Here is a 22,304-nt window from a genome sequence, read left to right as displayed (position 1 = left end):
CCATATTACTTAGTTATTATTATGATTTGTTTCCTGATTAATCTTTTTTTTAGGATTAGGAATCTTTTGTCCCTATAAATAGGAGTTAGTGTTTAGTCTTTTGTATCAAGTTACTATCAAGTTTATTATACCATATTACACCATAATCAAATTTCTTCCACAGAATGTTCACAGTTTTAAGTGGCAGTACACACAACAAAAGAAAAAATAATATCGCAAGACTGCCAAACTTGATTCAAAGAGAGAGCAGGAAGAGGGACAACTAATAACTAAGCATCACAAGAAATTAAATGATAGTAATAAAGTTCACCTGGATTTCATATACAGAAAGTGTCACGTCGAAACCTGAAAGAGAACCAATACCAAACCAATACCGAGAAAAATGCAAAGAACCATTATCTGGCCTCTCTAGTGACATGGAAGCTCTTAAATTTTTTAAAATTTGGTTCTGATGACTTAACTGAACCTGAATAGGTTCTTTTGAACTACTTGCATCATTATCTGAGTTCAATTCACCGATGTTTTGAAATCCTGAAAAATGATCTGCTGATGCAAGAGGAGGTGACAAATCCTTTGATGTCACAGAAGAAAAATGAGGAATTATAGTTTTTCCTTCTACTCTCTTATGGATAACTTGTGAGAGGATTAATAAACGAGAAAGCTCAGCTGTGAATTTCATCCCAGTAGTTGCCAATTCAAATTTCAGACAGATATCAACCTCCAGTTTAATTTCTTGGATACTACCTGCAGTAGTGAATTACATATTGAACAAAACATTTACAAGTTACACTTCGAAACTAGAGAATAATTTAATTACCAGAATCATTTTCAAGAGCTAAAACGACAGTAAAGTGAGACAAAGATAAGTCAAATGCGTCTGGCAATCCACTTTCGACTTGTTGTGATGTGCCATCAGTCCCTTGATCAATATCAATATCAAGATTGTAGTTCTCACTGCCATCTTCTGCCTTGTTGATGCCTTTACTATGTTGCAGTGCAACAGAAGTGAGATTGCCAATACAGTGAAGATATAAAGAATAGTTATCAATGGCCATTGGCAAAGATGATGTTTCAAGAACAATGAGTCCACCCTGCCCAGCAACATTAATAATTTAGTAAATTAAGAAAATTTTTAAAACCTGAGATGATATCATTAACAGATAAAACTCTTGAGATTCAATTTGTGACATAAGGCTCAAAAAAAATGCAGGAACATGCCAGAGATTATTATGCTCTTACTAGCTCCTCAAATTATTACCTGGATCTCCCAGAATATCATATTAAAATCTCCACCAATAGAAAGGAAAAACAGAAGCTTATTCACTTTATGTTCTCGAAGTAGATCGCTTTTCATTGAGCATCTTCCGATAAAAATATTATATACTGCAACATTCATTACTAACCAGTGACTTGCTGAAGCTTCCGTGCTAGTATTTGTAGGAGGCCCCATTTTTTTAACTATGAGGGGAGATTGGTTATTAGACCTTTCAAAGACGGACAAACTGGTTTCCCGTACCAAGTGAGATGTACTACCATCGGAACTAGAACTACCAAATGTTTTGATCCCGTTTCCTGAAGATGAGGTATTTTGAACAAGACCCAAGCATAAAGTAAATTTGCAACCAGAAAGAGATATTTCGTGTAAGCAATTAACAGATTGCAATAACAAATTCTGAAGTACTATATTTTCATGGTTGTTTCCAATCAAGTTCTGGTATTCAAAAACAGAAGACATGATTCCAGATAAATTGGTGAGGAGATCCATTTTCGCTTCTTCACAAGATATTACTAAAATGGACTGCTGAATAGAAATCCAAATTCCACAGTCAGGTAACGTTTTCATAGCCTTCCTGTTGCCAGTTAAAATGTCAAACTTTCTGGAATTACACTCCAGATTACCCTTTGTCCTGGAATTATGAAGAATGACATCCACCGAACTGAGTCTGCAGGTCCCATCAATATAAAACGGGAATATGTCATTTGTCTGAAAATCCCCGGGTATAATTGCCTCACGGTTATCAGGTACTGCAAAAAATGTCCCTGATTTCATAATTTCAGGATGTATACAATCAACACCTTCAAAACTGCTAAACAGATAAGAAACCACAGAAGAAACTTTTGCAATTGCCTGTCATTAAGGAAAAAGCTCCTTTAGTCATGACCTGCTAACATAACTACATAAATTATAACAGAATTGCATTTATAAATAAACTCTTGCTCGTGCAGAGGGAAGTAAAATTAACATGTAGAAGAATCATGTCCAAGCTTGTTAAAAACATGGAATTGGATCTGCCTCTGCCTCCTTTTTCACCACATTCATTTCTGCCACCTTTTTGCGAAATCCAAGAGAAAGATTACCATTAAATACAAGCCATTGCTTTTCTGAAATCGATTCTGGTTAAACTGATTCTGAGATCGTTGATCTGCCCCAGGGGATTGAGGTTGTGATAAGTTTGCTTCAGGAGGAGCAGATTGTGCAAAGTTTGCAAAAATATGAAGGCCAAAGTTTTCTGAAGCATATTGTTGCAACCAATCATCCTTATAGCTATGGCGTTGTGTCGTAAGAGGCTCAACTTTATTGTGCTTAATGAGCTAATATAAGTGCTTCAACATTTTTTATTTGTAAATGATCAACCACAAATTTCCTATTTTACCCTTTCTCACAATTAACTATTTTTATTTCTTCATTTTTTTGGATTTTTCACGTGTCTCCAATTTTCCAGAATACATTGTAAGTAGTTGGAGCTTTTCATAACAAAAAATATGTTCCGAAAAACCAAAATTCCAGAATAATCAAATTAGTGTTTTACAAAATGTAATTCATTCCAAAAAACTAAAATTTTGGGTTTTCCGAAACTACCAAGAAGCTCAAATTTGATTTTTTTTCCGGTTCCTATTACATTCCAAAAAACTCAAATTTGAGTTTTCCAAAACATCCAAAAAACTCAATTTGAATTTTTTGGAACTTCATTTTTTAAAGAACTTATTTTCCAGAAGGGTGTGATATTTTCCGGCACTCAAATATTTTTTCAAACAATTAACTTGTGTTAATTGGGTTTATGGTACCTCAGTTCAGCTTTAACTTAAAGGAAAGCTTAGGCAGATGGACCAAGTCTACAAAATTGGAATTTTCCTATACAAATTTTGTTCTGAAAAAAATTGACTTTTCTGGAGTTCTAGTTATAGGAAAACAAAATTCGAATTTTCCAGAACGGAATTTTAGTTCCAGGAAACTGGAGAAGTAGGGGTGAGAAATCTGAAAAACAAGAGAAATGAAAATAGTTAAAAGTGAGAAAGGGTAAAATGGGAGGGTGGGGGACAAAGTGTGAGGGTATAAAAAAGCTTTCCTAACAGAAACCAAGAGAAAATGGAATAGAAGAGAGAGAGAGAGAATCTAGGAACTGTTTCTGATAAATTGTATCTTTGTAAAACTGAACTTTAATATACGTATTAGAAACCCAACGCAGATTCCTAAGACGATCTTAATAACCACCTACCAGCTAAGTCAGTTAGAGAGGCAGCTAAGAAAAAACTGAGTGTCATTTTAACATAGCTAGATAATAAATAAGAAACAGCGGTGTATGAAACAGGGATACGTAACACTTTGCAATGGTGTATGCAATAGGGATACCTAATACTTTGCAATAATGCATTTATTCATAAATTTTGTGTTTTAGGGTGCAGCTAAGTTAAAACAAGAGGAAAGGAAAATTTCTTATTATATTGAAACTGAAATAGTACAAACATATATGTTGAAGATTGGCGCTAATTAAGGAGAATCAACAGATTTGTTTTGTACAGTTTTATGACAGCTGTATGTCCATTAAATATAGATTAGTATTAGCTAATTCCTAGCCTTTCCTATCTTATTAGAATTAGCAATTATGAGGAGAATAACTTCCCTAATTCTTAGGCTAGATTAGCGCCCAGCCTTAATCTCCGAGTCTGTATAAATTCTGCTTTGTATTATTGTAAAGATACAGAAAATAAAATAAGAAAGTTCCGCATGGTATCAGAGCTCGATCTGATCCATCCCTAAGAAAACCCTAGCGCCGCCAGCAATGGGTGAACCTTCCGACAAACAGCCAAAGATGGAAACTGGATCATTTCCGACCAGTTCACATGATGGGCTCAGTCATCTCATCACTGGCCATAAATTAAATGGTCAAAACTATACCCAATGGGTAAGATCAGTCAAGATCTTCCTTCAAGGAAAAGGGAGAGAAGACTACATCACAGGAGACACAAAATGTCCCCAAGAAGGAGATGCCACCCTTCAAAAATGGAAACTTGAGAATAGCCAAGTAATGTCATGGCTGCTCAACACCATGACCAACGAAATTGGTGAAAATTTCATGTTCTATGATTCGGCAAAGGAGATATGGGATGCTGTGAAGGAAACATATTCAAATGTGGACAATACCTCTGCCATATTTGAGATAAGAAGCATTCTACACAACCTTCGACAAGGAGAATCTTCTGTTACTGAGTATTTTAATACACTTAGTAGACATTGGCAACAACTAGATGTATATGAAGAAGTCACATGGGACTGTCCAGGGGATAAGAAAAAATTCAAAGAGCTGGTGGAGAAGGACAGAATCTACATGTTCCTATTGGGACTAAACAAGGACCTTGATGAAGTCCGTGGAAGGATCCTTGGAACCAAACCTCTTCCCAAAATTCGGGAAGCCTTTTCAGAAGTAAGGAGAGAAGAGAGCAGGAGGAAACTCATGTTGGGAAATGCCACCTCAACACCTCCCACCGAGAGCTCAGCAATGGCTGCAAGAGGAAACCAAATTCGGCCATTTCAAAAGAAAAATCGTCCCTGGTGTGATCACTGCAAGAAACCAGGCCATACACAAGAAATATGTTGGGTTATACATGGAAAACCCCCAGAAGCCAAGCAATTCAAAAGCAGGGACAGCAGAGGCAACGCAATTTTTAACCACCAAGAAGCTGAGGTAAAATCTACTTCATTTCCATTTAACAAGGAACAAATGGAGGCTTTACAAAAAATCTTCAAACAAACCATGCTCTCTACAGAAAAAGGTGGTACGGCTGTAGTGGCTCAGAGAGGTAATGTCTCACATGCTCTAAATACTAGCATGGGAAAAACAAAGTCATGGATTGTTGACTCAGGGGCTTCAGATCACATGACTGGAAATTTTAATTTGTTTACTAGTTATTCTCCTTATCCATTTAACTGCACTGTCCGAATAGCAGATGGCACACATTCTAAGGTCATGGGTACAGGATCAATTATTTTGTCACCTAATATTACACTAGAATATGTTCTATATGTGCCAAAACTTGATTGCAACTTGCTGTCCATTAGCAAAATCACAAGAGATTTGAAATGTGTTACTAAATTTTCTCCTAACTTGTGTGAATTTCAGATTTTGGAGTCGGGGAAGACGATTGGCAGTGCTAAAGAGTGTGCTGGACTCTACCTACTTCAAGCTGAAGAATTAGAAAGAGGACTCAAGAACCAGTCATATGCAGCAGCTAGTGTTCCAAGTAGTGACAATCCTGTAATGTTATGGCACTATCGATTAGGCCACCCAAATTTCATGTATCTGGAAAAATTATTTCCTTCTTTATTCAATAAAAATCAGAAGCATTTTCAGTGTGAAATTTGTCAATTGTCCAAACATACACGTAGCCAATACCCACCCCAACCCTATAAGCCATCCCAACCTTTCGCCCTAATTCATAGTGATGTATGGGGACCATCACGCATTAAGAATGTTACTGGTTCTAGATGGTTTGTCACGTTCATTGACGATCACACTCGTGTTACCTGGGTATTTTTAATGAAAGAGAAATCAGAAGTAGGAAGGATCTTTGAGGTTTTCCACAACATGGTGCAAACTCAATTTCACAACAAGATCCAAGTGCTTAGAACTGACAATGGTTGTGAGTACTACAATTCGATTCTAAGTTCTTACCTACAAAAAGTTGGCATTGTTCACCAAAGCTCTTGTGTGGACACTCCACAACAAAACGGAGTTGCGGAAAGAAAGAATAGACATATTTTGGAAGTAACTAGATCAATCATGTTAGCCACAAATGTCCCGAACCAGTTTTGGGGGGAAGCTGTCCTTTCGGCAACACACCTTATAAATAGAATGCCTTCCCGGATCCTTAACCTCAAGACCCCCCTCTCCACACTCCAAATCTTCTTCCCAACCAGCAAAATACTCACCTCCATTCCCTTAAAGATTTTTGGATGCTCATCCTTCGTCCACAACCACAACCCACACCGTAGTAAACTTGACCCCAAATCTATCAAGTGCATTTTTCTTGGTTACTCACCTCACCAAAAAGGGTACAGATGTTACTCACCCATCACCAAAAAATTCTACCACACCATGGATGTAACCTTCTTTGAGAACCAACCATACTACCCCAAAGTTGGCATTCAGGGGGAGCAAGTACACACATATCCAATTGAAACTTTAGAATACCAACCTTGGATGTTTGAACAAACAGAAACTGCCCCTATCCCAGCTGAAAGGACAGCAGAACCTGAACCGGTTGTTGTAACAGAAACTGAAGCAGTGGCCGAGGCAGAAAATGGAAAAAACAATGAAATTGGAACAACCCAACATAATCAAACAGAAACTGAAGCAGTGGCCGAGGCAGAAAATGGAAAAAACAATGAAATTGGAACAACCCAACATAATCAAACAGAAACTGAAGCAGTGGCCGAGGCAGAAAATGGAAAAAACAATGAAATTGGAACAACCCAACATAATCAAACAGAAACTGAAGCAGTGGCCGAGGCAGAAAATGGAAAAAACAATGAAATTGGAACAACCCAACATAATCAAACAGAAACTGAAGCAGTGGCCGAGGCAGAAAATGGAAAAAACAATGAAATTGGAACAACCCAACATAATCAAACAGAAACTGAAGCAGTGGCCGAGGCAGAAAATGGAAAAAACAATGAAATTGGAACAACCCAACATAATCAAACAGAAACTGAAGCAGTGGCCGAGGCAGAAAATGGAAAAAACAATGAAATTGGAACAACCCAACATAATCAAACAGAAACTGAAGCAGTGGCCGAGGCAGAAAATGGAAAAAACAATGAAATTGGAACAACCCAACATAATCAAACAGAAACTGAAGCAGTGGCCGAGGCAGAAAATGGAAAAAACAATGAAATTGGAACAACCCAACATAATCAAACAGAAACTGAAGCAGTGGCCGAGGCAGAAAATGGAAAAAACAATGAAATTGGAACAACCCAACATAATCAAACAGAAACTGAAGCAGTGGCCGAGGCAGAAAATGGAAAAAACAATGAAATTGGAACAACCCAACATAATCAAACAGAAACTGAAGCAGTGGCCGAGGCAGAAAATGGAAAAAACAATGAAATTGGAACAACCCAACATAATCAAACAGAAACTGAAGCAGTGGCCGAGGCAGAAAATGGAAAAAACAATGAAATTGGAACAACCCAACATAATCAAACAGAAACTGAAGCAGTGGCCGAGGCAGAAAATGGAAAAAACAATGAAATTGGAACAACCCAACATAATCAAACAGAAACTGAAGCAGTGGCCGAGGCAGAAAATGGAAAAAACAATGAAATTGGAACAACCCAACATAATCAAACAGAAACTGAAGCAGTGGCCGAGGCAGAAAATGGAAAAAACAATGAAATTGGAACAACCCAACATAATCAAACAGAAACTGAAGCAGTGGCCGAGGCAGAAAATGGAAAAAACAATGAAATTGGAACAACCCAACATAATCAAACAGAAACTGAAGCAGTGGCCGAGGCAGAAAATGGAAAAAACAATGAAATTGGAACAACCCAACATAATCAAACAGAAACTGAAGCAGTGGCCGAGGCAGAAAATGGAAAAAACAATGAAATTGGAACAACCCAACATAATCAAACAGAAACTGAAGCAGTGGCCGAGGCAGAAAATGGAAAAAACAATGAAATTGGAACAACCCAACATAATCAAACAGAAACTGAAGCAGTGGCCGAGGCAGAAAATGGAAAAAACAATGAAATTGGAACAACCCAACATAATCAAACAGAAACTGAAGCAGTGGCCGAGGCAGAAAATGGAAAAAACAATGAAATTGGAACAACCCAACATAATCAAACAGAAACTGAAGCAGTGGCCGAGGCAGAAAATGGAAAAAACAATGAAATTGGAACAACCCAACATAATCAAACAGAAACTGAAGCAGTGGCCGAGGCAGAAAATGGAAAAAACAATGAAATTGGAACAACCCAACATAATCAAGTAAGAAACAATCTGTGGTCGCTAGAAGTAGTGCAGAAGCTGAATTCAGAGCTATGGCACAAGGAATTTGTGAAGGGATTTGGCTGAAACGAATGTTGGATGAGATCAAAATTCCTACTAACTACACTATGAGAATACTTTGTGACAACAAGGCAGCTATAAGTATTGCAAAAAACCCGGTTCACCATGATAGAACAAAGCATGTGGAAATAGACAAACACTTCATTAAGGAGAAAATTGATCATGAGATCATAAGTGTTAACTACATCTCATCAAACAGACAAACAGCAGACATTCTAACAAAGGCACTTTCAAGGCACACATACGAAACTATCAGGTCCAATCTGGGTATGATAGATATCTACCACCCAGATTGAGGGGGAGTGTTGAAGATTGGCGCTAATTAAGGAGAATCAACAGATTTGTTTTGTACAGTTTTATGACAGTTGTATGTCCATTAAATATAGATTAGTATTAGCTAATTCCTAGCCTTTCCTATCTTATTAGAATTAGCAATTATGAGGAGAATAACTTCCCTAATTCTTAGGCTAGATTAGCGCCCAGCCTTAATCTCCGAGTCTGTATAAATTCTGCTTTGTATTATTGTAAAGATACAGAAAATAAAATAAGAAAGTTCCGCAATATATATATACAGTGTTGCCTGCTATCTAATGAATGTAGAGAATAAAGGAAAAATAAATTAGGAAATAAATCAAATCAGAGTGATTTGATTCTTTCCCAAAATACAAATAAAATTAAATAGAAAATCAACTAATAAACACAATCATATCAGATTTTGATTGCTATATGTCAACAACCCCCCTCAAATTGGTGCATATATGTCTAGCATGTCCAACTTGTTTACAAGAAATTCAAAATTGGGCCTAAACAGACCTTTGGTAAGGATATCATCAAATTAGACTTGCGTCTACTTTCTCTTTTATAAAATGTTTATCAATTTCAACATGTTTAGTTCGGTCACGTTGTACAGGATTTTGAGAAATACTAATTGTTGCCTTGTTGTCGCAATATATCTTCATTGGAAGATTTATAGGAAGTTTAAGCTCTTCTAAGATTCTTTGAAGCCATAGGATTTCACAAACACCTTGGGTCATTGCCCTATATTATGCCTCAGCATTGCTTCTAGCTACTACATTTTGTTTCTTGCTCCTCCAAGTAACTAAGTTTCCCCAAACAAATGTGCAGTAACTAGATGTTGACTTTCTATCCGTGATGGACCATGCCCAATCTGCGTCAGTAAATACCTCAATGCCTTGTTGATTAATTTTTTGGAAAAACAGTCCCCTTCTGGGGGAACTTTGAGATACCTTAGAATACGGTAAACAACCTCTAAATGTTCTTCGTGAGGTGAGTGCATAAACTAACTCACTAAGCTAACAGCAAAGGGTATATCTGAACGAGTCTGAGATAGATAAATTAGTCTTCCTACTAATCTTTGATACCTAGATGTATCCACTGGATCACCACTGCCATCACTACCAATTTTCTGATTATGATCTATTGGAGTATCAGCTGGCCTACAACCCATCATCCCAGTTTCTTTTTAAAGTTCTAAAATATTTTTCTGTTGTGATACCACAATCCCTTTCTTTGATCTAGCAACTTCCATTCCCAAAAAATATTTTAAAGATCCAAGATCTTTAATTTCAAAATCAGCGGCAAGAGATGCCTTCAAATTTTTTTATTTCATCTACATAAACGATCAATATACCCATTTTACCTTTAGAAGAATGTTTCACAAACATGGTGTGATTACTTTGACACTAAGAATATCCCTGCTTCTTAACAAATTGGGTGAACCTTTCAAACTACGCTCGAGGTCACTGTTTCAAGCCATAAAGAGACTTATGAAGCTTGCAGACCATTTGGTTGAATTTAAATTCAAACCCTGAGGGTGAATCCATATAGACTTCCTCCTCTAAATCTCCATTTAAAAACGCATTTTTTACGTCTAGCTGTTGTAATGGCCAATCCAAGTTAACGGCTAAAGATAATAAAACTCTAATGATGTTAAGTTTTGCAACAAGAGCAAAAGTTTCTGAATAATACCATAAGTTTGTGCAAAGCATTTGGCAACTAGCCTAGCCTTATAACTATCTATTGATCTATCAGCCTTGTGTTTTATGGTGAACGCTCATTTGCACCCCACAGTTCTCTTTCCTCTAGGTAGATCCACCTCTTTCGAAGTTTGATTTTTTATTAGAGCACTCTTCTCCTCCAAGACAGCTTCTTTCCACTTAGGAACCCTTAGAGCTTGTTGTATATCTCTTAGGATTTTTTTTTTTTGTCAGCTCACAAGTAAAAGCTCTAAAAGTGGGGGACAATTTGTCATAAGATATAAAGTTAGAGATAGGATGTTTTGTACATGCTCTTATCCCTTTTCTAACAGCAATGGGTAGACTAGAATCATCAAAGATAGGTTCTAAAGGGACAAAATCATTGGGAACAGGTTCAGCAAAGACAAGATTATTATGATCCGAATTTTTAGAATTTTGAAAGGGTACAACAAAAATAGAAAGACTCTTACCTGTTGGATGTTTGGCAGTGTTGAGGTTCTCTTCTCTGAGGCACTTTTTTCCTTAAGTATACGCGGTCAAAGGGTTGGATACCTTTGTTACCAATTTCAACTATCTCATTCTCAACTTCTGGTTCTGCCAAGACAATTTCTTGAATATCATGTTCATGGCTTTTTTGACTATAGATTCACCCAAGGATTTTGTTTTGTTACTTTTCTCACAATCTGTTTTTTTTCAAATTGTTTAGAAAATCCAGATTTGCAATTTTTAAATATTGAACATCATCTTCTTCTATCATCCCCCTTGAACATGATTACCAAAAAAATGAGTTTTTTCAAAGAAAGTGGCATCCATAGTCACAAAAATATTTTTGGAAATAGGTTCAAAACATTTGTATCCTTTTTTATTGGATGCATAGCCAATAAAAACACATTTTCTTGCTCTAGGCTCAAATTTTCCTTGATTCGGATCATGAATATGAACAAAAACAATAAATCCAAATATCTTTAGGAGTAGAGTGTATGAAAGTTTATTATTAGGAAATAGACTTGTGAAAACATCAAACGGAGTTTTGTAATCTAAAATTTTGGTAGGCATCCTATTTATCAAATATGTTCCAATGAGAATTGCTTCTCCCAAAAGATACTTTCGAAGCTTATTTTGAAACAATGCCCTAGCAACTTCAAGGAAAGGTGTATTTTTTCGTTCAGCCACTCCATTTTGTTGTGGAGTATCCACACATGAACTTTGATGAACGATACCGTGTTGTAGGAAAAACTCATTTAAGTGTTTATTAAAATATTCTCTTCCATTAACACTACAGAGAATTTTGATTTTTACTTGAAATTGGGTCAAAATCATTTGAAAAAAACTTTTGAAGATACTTTCAACTTCATATTTTGTTTTCATTAAGTAAACCCAAATTAATCGAGTGTGACCATCTATGAAAGTAATAAACCATCTTCTTCCATTAGGAGTAGGGTCCCTACAAGGTCTTCAAACATCACTATGAATTAATGTGAATGGACTAGATGGTTTATGCCCCTAAGGAGAATAGGAAGAACGATGATGCTTTGCAAATTGGCAAACTTCACAAAAAAACTTATCTGGATTTTTATTCTTAAAATACTCAGGAAACAAGTGCTTCAAATACAAAAAGTTTGGGTGTCCTAGCCTATAATACCATAACATTATTTCTTCATTATTATGAACCAAAACTGAGTTGAGACAATTACTATGAAAATCCTCTTTAAGATCAGCCTCATCATCGAAGAGATAAAGACCTCTTTAGCACTACCAATCATCCTCCCCAATTTCAACTCCTGAAATTGACAATTAACTGGGTTAAAAATAGCCAAACAGTTAAGATCTTGTGTTAACTTGCTTATGGACAGCAAGTTACATGACGAATTTGGAACATGAAGAACATTGTGAAGAGTTAGAGTTTTAAAAATAGGGATAGAACCAACTCTAGCTATGGTGGAATAAGTATCATCAGTTATCTTTACCTTTTTATGACCTGCACAAGTACTATAAGTGGAAAACAATTTTAAGCAATATGTCTCAGTGGCTCCAGAATCGATGATCCATGGAGTTTTTTAATTTGGTTTGGAACTCAAAAGAGCAGAAGAGAAAGAGATACCTTTTTAAGCAAGAGAGGATGAAGAAGTAACTGACATAGAGGTAAAAAGCTTATACAAGTGCTCTAGTTGTTCCTTAGAGAAAGAAGATGCCTCATAGTTGACTTTATTCTCCACATTTTCTCCATTTGCAGCTTGGAAGGTCCTACCCTCTCCATTTGGCTTCTTCTTCCAGTTGGGTGGTTTTCCATTAAGTTTCCAACAAGTTTCCTTAGTGTGCCATGGTCGTCTACAATGATCACACCAAGGTCGTTTTTTTCTTTCTCCATCTGCTTCGTATCCCTTTGCAGCCATAGCAGAACTCTCAGTTTCTTGCACCCTTTTACTATCAGAATTTTGCAGCATAATTTTCTTTCTGGATTCCTCCCTCCTTACTTCAGAAAATACTTCCCTCAATGAAGGCAAAGGTTTTTTGCCCAAAATTAGACCACGGACTTCATCAAGTTCTGGATTGAGTCCTGCTAGAAACATATAAACCCTATCATTTTCTTCTCTTTTCTTAAATTTGTTTGCATCTTTGGAATTCTCCCAATAATCCTCATAACATTAGTCAAGCTCCTGCCAAAGGACAACCATGACATTAAAGAATGTTGTGACATCTTTATCTCCTTGTTTGGACTGCCACAAACGAGTCTTAAGTTCATAAATCTATGAGGAGTTCTCCAAGTCATAATAGCAATCACGTACAGCTTCCCATACCTCTTTTGCAGTGAAAATGAATAGGTAGGGCTTCCCAATGGAAGATTCCATTGAGTGAATCAGCCACCCAATGATTAGGGAGTTCTCTGACTTCCATTTTTGGTAGTCTGGATCGGTCTTCTCTGGTTGAAGAGTGTCTCCAGTCAAGTAGCCTAACTTTCCTTCGCCATCAAGACCTAACTTCACAGTGTGGGCCCATTCAACATAGTTTCTGCCATTCAACTTTTGGATTAGAAGCTGTAAACCAAAGTTTATGGATAGTGGGTCATTTGTGGTAGGGGTTGACATGATTTTAGGGTCACCATAATTTTTTTCTGGTATTGTAGTAGTGGAGGAATAATTTTTTGCAATTTCTTGTGAGGACATGGTGAGCTGCCACAGGATCAGAGCGGAAGCTCTGATACCATGTGTTTTAGGATGCAGTTAGGTTAAAACAAGAGGGAAGGAAAATTTCTTATTATATTGAAACTGAAACAGTACAAACATATATATATATATATATATATATATACATGTTGTCAGCTATCTAATGAATGCAGAGAATAAAGGAAAAATAAATTAGAAAATAAATCAAATCAGAGTGATTGGATTCTTTCCCAAATGCAAATAAACTTAAATAGAAAATCAACTAATAAACACAATCATATCATATTTGATTGCTATATGTCAACAAATATATTATGACAAAACAATAAATAAGAAGCATTGGTGTATGCAATGGGGATATCTAACACTTTGCAATCGTGTATGCATCAGGGATACCTAATACTTTGCAATAATGCATTTATTCATAAATACCATATGACAACAATAAATATAATTTGACATAACCACAGGGCAACAAAAAACAAAAATAAACATAATTTGAATTATCAAGGGAGGAAAAAATATCACCTTATAGATCATATACACCTCATCCAAAAATGACAAAACAGTGAATCCTCCAGCTGTTATATCCAAAGCAGCTGAAAAGGCAGACATTGTTGTGCTCAGGGAATAAATATAATCCCTGCAATATCAAATTAAACATAAAAAATCACAATCTCAACCAAATCAAAGCAGAAGCTTATGAAACAACACATTTTTCAATTATGGATAGAAAGAACAAAGGAGAGCCCCAAAATTTCTTACCCCTATTATTCTATGACTCTCTACAGTCTACATTTTCTTACCTGAATTTCATCAAGAAAGTGAAACTTTGTTAGGGGCGAAGGGAAGGTATTGCTAGCATACCTCCGATTAGAAGAGTCTATAGTAGGAAGATCAAGAGTTAGTTTAGTCTTTAGAGAAGTAGAGGATCAGTCGGTTACTAACAGAAACAATACATGCCAGCAGCAAATGATTAGTTAGTTACTGTGGAGTTAACGGTGGTTATAGCCTTATAGGGAACTTCTAGAGAGAGATTGGAGAAACTTGATTGTTTTGGAGAGAGAAGAGGATAAGCTAGGTCTCTCAACTACCTAGAGTAAGATAGTGTATATTTGTGTTCTAAGTTGTTTTTCATCTATGCTCAGTATCAACTTGATACTGATTCAATGGGAGTTCTATCGATAAAGATTTCATCCTTTTACATCGGTTCTGGTCCAGTTCTATTACATGCATAGTAGAAGAAATAGCTGTGCCATGCCAGGTCTATGAATCTTCATCATACCATTGGCATTAATCTTATTATTGTCCTAGTCCAAACAAAATACTTGACAGTAGGAATTTTCAATTTTTAAATTCAATGGACAACGGCATTGTTGAAGTTTTAGGATTTTTTATAAATGGAGGAGAAAAAATAATAAGATCTTCAATATTATTGATAATAGTTTGATACAAAAGACTTAATACTAATCCCTATTTATAAGGATACATAGACTCAATCCTAAATAAATAGGAAATCAAGAACAAATAATAATAATAATAATAAGTAATATAAAATCTTCGATCCTAAAAGATACTCTAAGATTATAAACTAATCCTAAAAAATAACTTAAGATACTTTAGTATAATATCAAAGATATTATAAGACATTTTATAATATTCTAACAAGAATTTATGGGCTCCTTTTGATACACACCCGTCCACATATACAGAAATATTTCAATAGAGAAAAATGGGAGATGTGACAACAAGAGAGAAAGATACAAGATCGTAAATACATAAACTAGTTTGAAACAGTAAGCCTAGTAGGCTCAACAAGAAAACAAAGTTGTCCAGTGTCTTTATAAATTAGAAAAGCAAACTCCCTAGAAGAACAACATCTATAGAATGGTCAACACGTCCCCCCATGTTACAAATGTAAAAATGCTCCGAACTCAACTGTAACTAGTTGTTCATAAGCAAACTGACAAAGGATTTCAATCATGTTGCTCAATTTCTACCTAATATGCAGGAATGTCGAGCTTTGGACTTGGGGACGAGGATTGACAATGTTAAGGAATGTATTGGACTCTACTCCTTCAAGTTGATAACTCCGTGAGAAATATGAAGGTAGTGCAGTTTTTTTCTTTTTTCTTTTAGCGTAGTTTCTGCACTTGTGTTCTTGTAATCCACGTAGCCTCTAAAATAGTATAGCTTGCAGACTAGTTTAAGGTGCAACTAGGCCCCTTTGTAAATAATTATATGTACTCTCAATTGTATCCAGAAATACAAAATTTCAGACTCTCTTAATTCTCTCTAATCTGTCTTTCCTTTTCTCTCACCTTATGAACTTCAAAAATGTCTAGCAAGTAGATATCAGTTCCAAATTTTTGGGGAAATCGTATGATCTCTCAGCTATCATTTAGAAAGAGATTGTCTCCTCTGTTTTCTATGCCTGGATTGGTGAACAGATGTTACCCTTATTTCATATTCATACACCATTTTGTCATCACTAAAATCAAGGTAAATAAAATATTTTCTGCAACTTGTAACATAAATTGGCAGAAGTGAATAATGAAAACTAAGTATCAGCCTATAGTCAACATCCTACCTAAACCATAGCATCTGGACAGTGATTGGCTTCAATATTAAAAGTTGAATCTGATTGTCACCTGTTGACTTCTCCAAACAAGCATTTAGGCCATCCAGATGAAGGTAGGAAGCAATTGATATCTTTCCTGACGATGCATACTTATCATTATTGGGTTTTGGAATTTTTATCACCCGAGGTTCCAATGCAACACACTCTGTTTGGGCATCACCAAGCCCTAATTGACCTGTCAATTTCATACCAACTAAAGATGGTAGTGATCCAACTACCACTTTAATCTCATGGAAATCAAAAATGAGGTCAAAATTATCCCGAGTGATAGTGTCATTAATGTCTTGACCACTGATATTGGACTCCAATCTGTGTGAAAATCTCACTGAAGGACCGTCAACGTACATGCCAAAATGAATGTCTCTCTCTGGAAGCTTTTGAAACATGGCCAAAATCATTTTTTTGGAAAAATATTCATATTTCTTAACCCAGCAAATTTCTGTTTTATCTAACAAATTTGAAACAATACAAACATCCATCCTATCCTCCCAGTAAAGAGCATGTTGTATTTGGCTAAGAATTAGAGACACTGATGATAATGAAGAGTGACTAAAAATCAAATTTAACTTTCCTACCAATAAACCACATTCATAAAACCCATAATCTGGATTCTCAGGGTCTGAATATGAGGAAGATATCTCAATCTTATAGAGCAGGCATGGATTTTGAGAATATTGAATCTCACTTTCATTAAAATTTTTGCAAATTTCTTTCCAACTCACTAACAATTTTCCCATAAAGCTTTCAATATGAGAATCAAAAGATTCGTCAGCTTGCACGACATTAGTTTCTGAGAGGAGAAACATTTTTGCAGCTTCAACCCACATAAGTGATTTGATATCATGACTACCTTCTTTTCCTTTTCCTTCAGTATAACTAAGCATATTTGATGTACTTGCTCTTGCTGACATTGTAGAAGGTGCAAGTTCAACCTTCATTTGCCCGCATGATAGAAAGACTCTCTGCTCGAGAATATCTTTTACAGATACAAATAACAAAGCATCTATGCAAAAACATATTGAAAGAAAATCTGAGTATGCAATTCCAGTATGTGACTGTAACGTTTCATACACTGATGGGTGAACTTCATTGCTTTGGGAAACTGTCATTATGATTTTCCTAAAGTTCAACACAAAACAACACCTTTGACAAGGATCTTTGATAAGACTTCCCAAACAGAATCCATCAATTTCTGGATCTTGCACTGGATTTTCCTCAAAAAATATGTCCCCTAGACAATGGATCACCTTTGAAATCATTTCCAACATAAATGCCACGATAAAAAGAAGAGGACGGAAGAAATTACTTGTGGCTCCACGTTCCTTGTCACAATCAAATGGAACTTTCAATGCTGCTCTATGACGAGCTATTCGCCTCGCAAGTGATATGCCTTCCACAGGTAACTTCTTCTCAATGTCAGATATCAACTCCCAATTGTGTTTGGCAGAACTCAGTTTGTTATGAGACATCTTAGAAATTGACTTTTTCCATACGTTTGCAGTAGAATATCCAGTTAGCAGCAAGATTCTCTCATAAGCTTTCACATAGTGTATCCATCGGCCTATAACACCGACTAATCTTTGCAATGAATATCTAGGAGTTACAATCACATGGCTAATTCTGCTGGAAGCTATTCTCCATAACTCTCTAGCACTTCTAGCTTGATTGAACTTATCAGATAGCAGTTTGTCGAAAAGTAGACATACAGAAATGTCATCTGGAGATAATGCACAAATGAGTTCTGAAAAACAGAGTGTGCAATATACCAGCTTGAGATCTATGAATTTAATGAAACTCGTCGCATCGGATGAAAGCATAATACGATCTGTATGATTTTTCCCATTTAATCCAACCCTGAACCCAGTGCCATTTAATATGAAAGAGCTCTCTTTAATTGGAACAAAAACTGTACTGACAAAACCTCTAAGAAGACATTTTGTATCCAAATACTCGGACCTTGCACTGAACTCCTTTATTTCCCCAAAACATACAAACTCATCATTTAAGATGGGGAATCGAACCTCCATGTGAATGCCATGTGCCTCTAGATGACAGTTTTTCAGAATCAAATTCAGACAAGATGATGTAAAACCTTTCTTCTCAGGTACAGCAAATAAAATCGTCTCCAAAATTTGATGCAATGAACAGCCCTAAATCCACACGAAAGTTAATAGTAATCATCATGACCGTAATTATATGATATTTCATAAACTGACTCTGCATTGTAAAGCTATAATAAAAAAATAAAAAACAGCAGCTCCAATATGTCTCCTCTTTAGAGTCAAATTCATTTGATTTAAGGCATATGATTCCAGTGTGGAATATTTAATAAATATTTTATACAAAATACTTGTGTAGACACTTCTAAATTCCAATTGAAGGTGTTTCCAGACACATTTGATCGCGTTTATTTTCTCAACCTATTACCCAGTTTTATATGTTAGTGTGTGTCTGGTGGTGTCGGTGTCTGTGCTTGTACCTGTACTTCATAGCAAATTACTATTAGTATTAGGCTAGTAGCTAAGGCAACTACTACGAATAAGTAAATTTAGAGTATAACCTCAGGATCAAGTAACGACAGTTTCTTTCTAAGATAATCCAAATAATCATCCTTCGACGTACACAACCGTAACCGTCTTGCGCATTCCTCCTTTTCCGGCTTCCTACAAAATCAAATTAAACGGTCGTATATCAGTAAAGGAAACGATAAGCACATTCAACTTATCTAAGTCACATTAAAAAAAAAAAAAAAAAAAAAAAAAAAAAAAACAAAAGAAATAGAAGGCTTTACTCGAATGATAACACGACTCGAACGCCGTGAAATTCCACATTGAATGCCGGCGGGGACCACGTTGAGAATCGAACGACGAGGCGTTCGACAGTGACGTATTTAACGAACAATAAAGGAGGGGCGTGGAAGAGTTGGTTGAGAACAGAGACGTCGAAGTGGAGGTTGTTCGCGACGGCGAGAGAGTGGAAAAACCCTAATTCGATATCGAGTTGAGGTTCTTCTCGAAGCCATGGTTGAAGTAGAGACAGTAGTTTTCGTTGGATTATGCTTTTCAATAGCATGGTAATAGTAAGTGTAGTAGTAGCATGGATGTATTGATTGGTTGCGCCGGATAATGTGTGAAAGAAAAGAGTAACTGACTTTTTTTTTTTTTGGCGCTGCGATGGTTATCGGCGGGAAAGGGTGAGTTGTGGCCCACGTGGATACGTCTATAAGTGAATGAATTGAGCCTAACGCGTGGCAGAGTCCTAGTTTGGACGGATCTGGGATCAAACCTTATCTACAGTCTTATGGTGGAGTTAATAGTGGTCATTAGATGAATCCAGCGCTTCATATTTCCTTACGTGCAGTCTTACAGTGGAGCCAATCGTATTCAACAAATTGTTTTTTGTTTATTTTTTTTTCCTTTTAGCTTATTTTTAAATTTTAGTTGGATGATATAACTTTAAAATCGATTAACTTCATCCTTTAACTTATTTTTGTTTATGGATATTAGTCTCTTTTATTAATCAAAATCAAACTAATATGTATCTAAATGTAATATATTGTTTTATAATAAAAGAGAATTGAAACTACTCTATGTAGGAGTAGCAATCCCTAACAAATCAACAATAAATAAATAATAGAATAACATAAGAAGAACAATGCTAAGAAACCATCAAAAATAGAACCATGCCCACACTCCATAGTAGTTGGCACATCCTCACAATGATTTACTTCTCAATAGGAGTGGCACACCTTAAACTCCCAATCATAAGCCATATGCCTTCTATTTTGACGAAGCAGGCTACATCTAACTACACTGTCCATGGTGCCATTATGCACAAAGAAGAAACCACAACTCTCGAATCGACGTAAACCTCAACCTTCTTGAAGCCATGGAACCAAGCAAGCTTCATGCCTCATAGACACCCCAAAGTTCACCTACATAGGCACGACAATGCCCCAATCCCTTAGAGACACCACCTAGTCAATTCTATTATTTATGATATCTCTCTAAAAATAGTATTAGCAACACACTCTTTAAAACACATTTTTCAACGCACCATTTACTTAGTATTGAGACCTACCTACCAACAGAAGGCGGACGCCAAGTTATGTTCACCTGCATTTTTATGGGTTTTGTGCAAGAAAATTTAGCTTGCATTGTTTGATGATAGCTATTGACAAGCATCTTCACTACCAACTCTGGGCAGGCCTAACAAAATCAACATCATGGATATCCTTATTTTCTCATTTCCAAAGTGTATGGTAACCAATTGCTCAAATACTAACCCAACTGAAAATTGATTCCATCCCACAGTCAGTTTTGATATTTAATTACACCCAATCATGAACATTACTCGTGAAAATATGGTTCTTAAATTCGGGATTCACCACCTACACCCAAAGTGCCATGGCCACGGAACAGTCCATCATGACATGAAGGGCGTCCTCCACCTCATCATAACAATAAACAATAGGGACTTGGAATATTCATCTTGCTCTTGCAGTAGTTTGTCAACATCTGATCATTAAGTAACTACCATATATAAAATGGTTGACCCATTAGGGAACCTTGAGTTTCCAGACTAATTTTCATAGCGAATCCACACACGTTCCATGAAAATGACAGATAAAGTCATACGCAGTTGCCACTGTAAAGACACCATCTCTAACGTCGAACTTCACCGTTAGCACTTTGAGGAGGCAAAAGTACTATTAATCTGCACAGTTTTAAAACTCATTCCGAACCTGCACTCCAATTCCCAAAATTGATTTACCATGCACCAACAAACAGAAAAGCACCTAAATAGAAAAATAAAAGGGGTTCTCTTTGCTATTTTATATATGTAGATCTATATGAATTCTATAAACAAAACTTCTTTTTTACAAAGGAGTAAGTAAGTTTGTCACACATAAATAACAAATTAAACAACAAAATATAAGTAAGAAGTTGACTTTTTCAACCTATTTAATGATTGTATATCAAAAATATTTTTCATTTAGTGCCCCCTTTTTTATGCATTTAGGTGTAGGGTAATTTAGACAATGAATGAAGTGGAATTTTTATTAGAAGTTAAAAATAATAAATGTGAATAACAACTAATCTTTTTGACAGAATAACAATTAATCTTATTAAGTGTATAAGTGATTAATTTTGTTACGAATGGAGTAATATTTACCCACATTTATTATGTTAATCAAAATCAATTGTTGGTTGTTGACGGTACTAGGTTTAAATTCTAACATGGATTGGTTATTTTAGATTAACATAATTTTAGATTAACACAATTTCAATTATTTGATTTTGATTTGCAACGAATTTATTTGGATTTTAAAATGAATTATAGTTGACAAATATATAATCAAATGTTATGGAACAATTTGATATAGTATAATTTGCCTCTTTATGCTTCATTTATAAAATGTTCACTTCCTCTATAATTTAAAAAACAGAAGTGCATAGATGAAGAAGATGAGTGGTATGTCATTTGAGATAAGACATAATTAAAAAAAAAGTCACAAATGAAAGTTGGAATGTAAACTCAATAATTGGTATAACTACAAATAAGCTAGACAAACCAATCTTATTCATCTAAGGTTTGGAAATCATATCTCAAAAATCTTCTTAAACTTGTAAAATTTGTCATCTCAACCTACGGGTGTAAAATTAGATTGTGAATAATTATAATTGTTGTATAGTCAATTGTGACTTAGCATAGAAAAATTTTGTTGAGGTAAAGAGAGAACAACTTGTAAAAAGTATCAAGTGGTAGAAGTGTAAGTTGCAAAAGTTGAGATATTTTCTCAAGTATTTTAGTGAAAAAATTCACTAAGTATGAGGATCAGACGTAGTCCAAGTTGAGTGAACTAGAATACTTCTTATTAAATTTTAAAAAGGGTCACAATTCAAATCTTCATTTCTTGTAACTATTATCTCCACTTCAATGTGTTGTTTGTATCTATAATGAAATGGAACATAGATTCATGTTTTATTGGATAAAAGTTAAGTGATGGTGATGGAGGACGATATTATAAAAGTGATTATTAGAAGAAAATTGTCAATCTTGAAGACCCTTTTGTCCAAGAACATAATCTTTATACTCCTTTTGTGATTTTGGAGGCGGAGGAGATGACTTTGAAAAGAAGAGA

At 35.6% G+C, this 22,304-nt stretch overlaps 1 protein-coding gene across 1 annotated transcript in view; it reads right to left on the bottom strand.

Annotated features, from left to right (window-relative positions):
• The window catches only part of LOC101492923 (uncharacterized), a 72,135-nt gene extending 52,778 nt beyond the window's left edge, over positions 1-19,357 (bottom strand). Inside the window, 7 exon segments of the mRNA XM_012718217.3 lie at positions 311-744; positions 818-1,091; positions 1,259-2,128; positions 14,047-14,161; positions 16,109-18,309; positions 18,720-18,822; positions 18,951-19,357. Coding sequence (XP_012573671.2) covers positions 311-744; positions 818-1,091; positions 1,259-2,128; positions 14,047-14,161; positions 16,109-18,309; positions 18,720-18,822; positions 18,951-19,231 — 4,278 coding nt within the window. The 5' untranslated portion in view covers positions 19,232-19,357.
• Between the last annotated feature and the right edge of the window lie 2,947 nt (positions 19,358-22,304).

The sequence above is a fragment of the Cicer arietinum genome, chromosome 7, assembly GCF_000331145.2.
Source record: "Cicer arietinum cultivar CDC Frontier isolate Library 1 chromosome 7, Cicar.CDCFrontier_v2.0, whole genome shotgun sequence".
NCBI classification, from domain to species: Eukaryota; Viridiplantae; Streptophyta; class Magnoliopsida; order Fabales; family Fabaceae; genus Cicer; species Cicer arietinum.
This window is presented reverse-complemented; position numbering and strand designations above follow the sequence as displayed.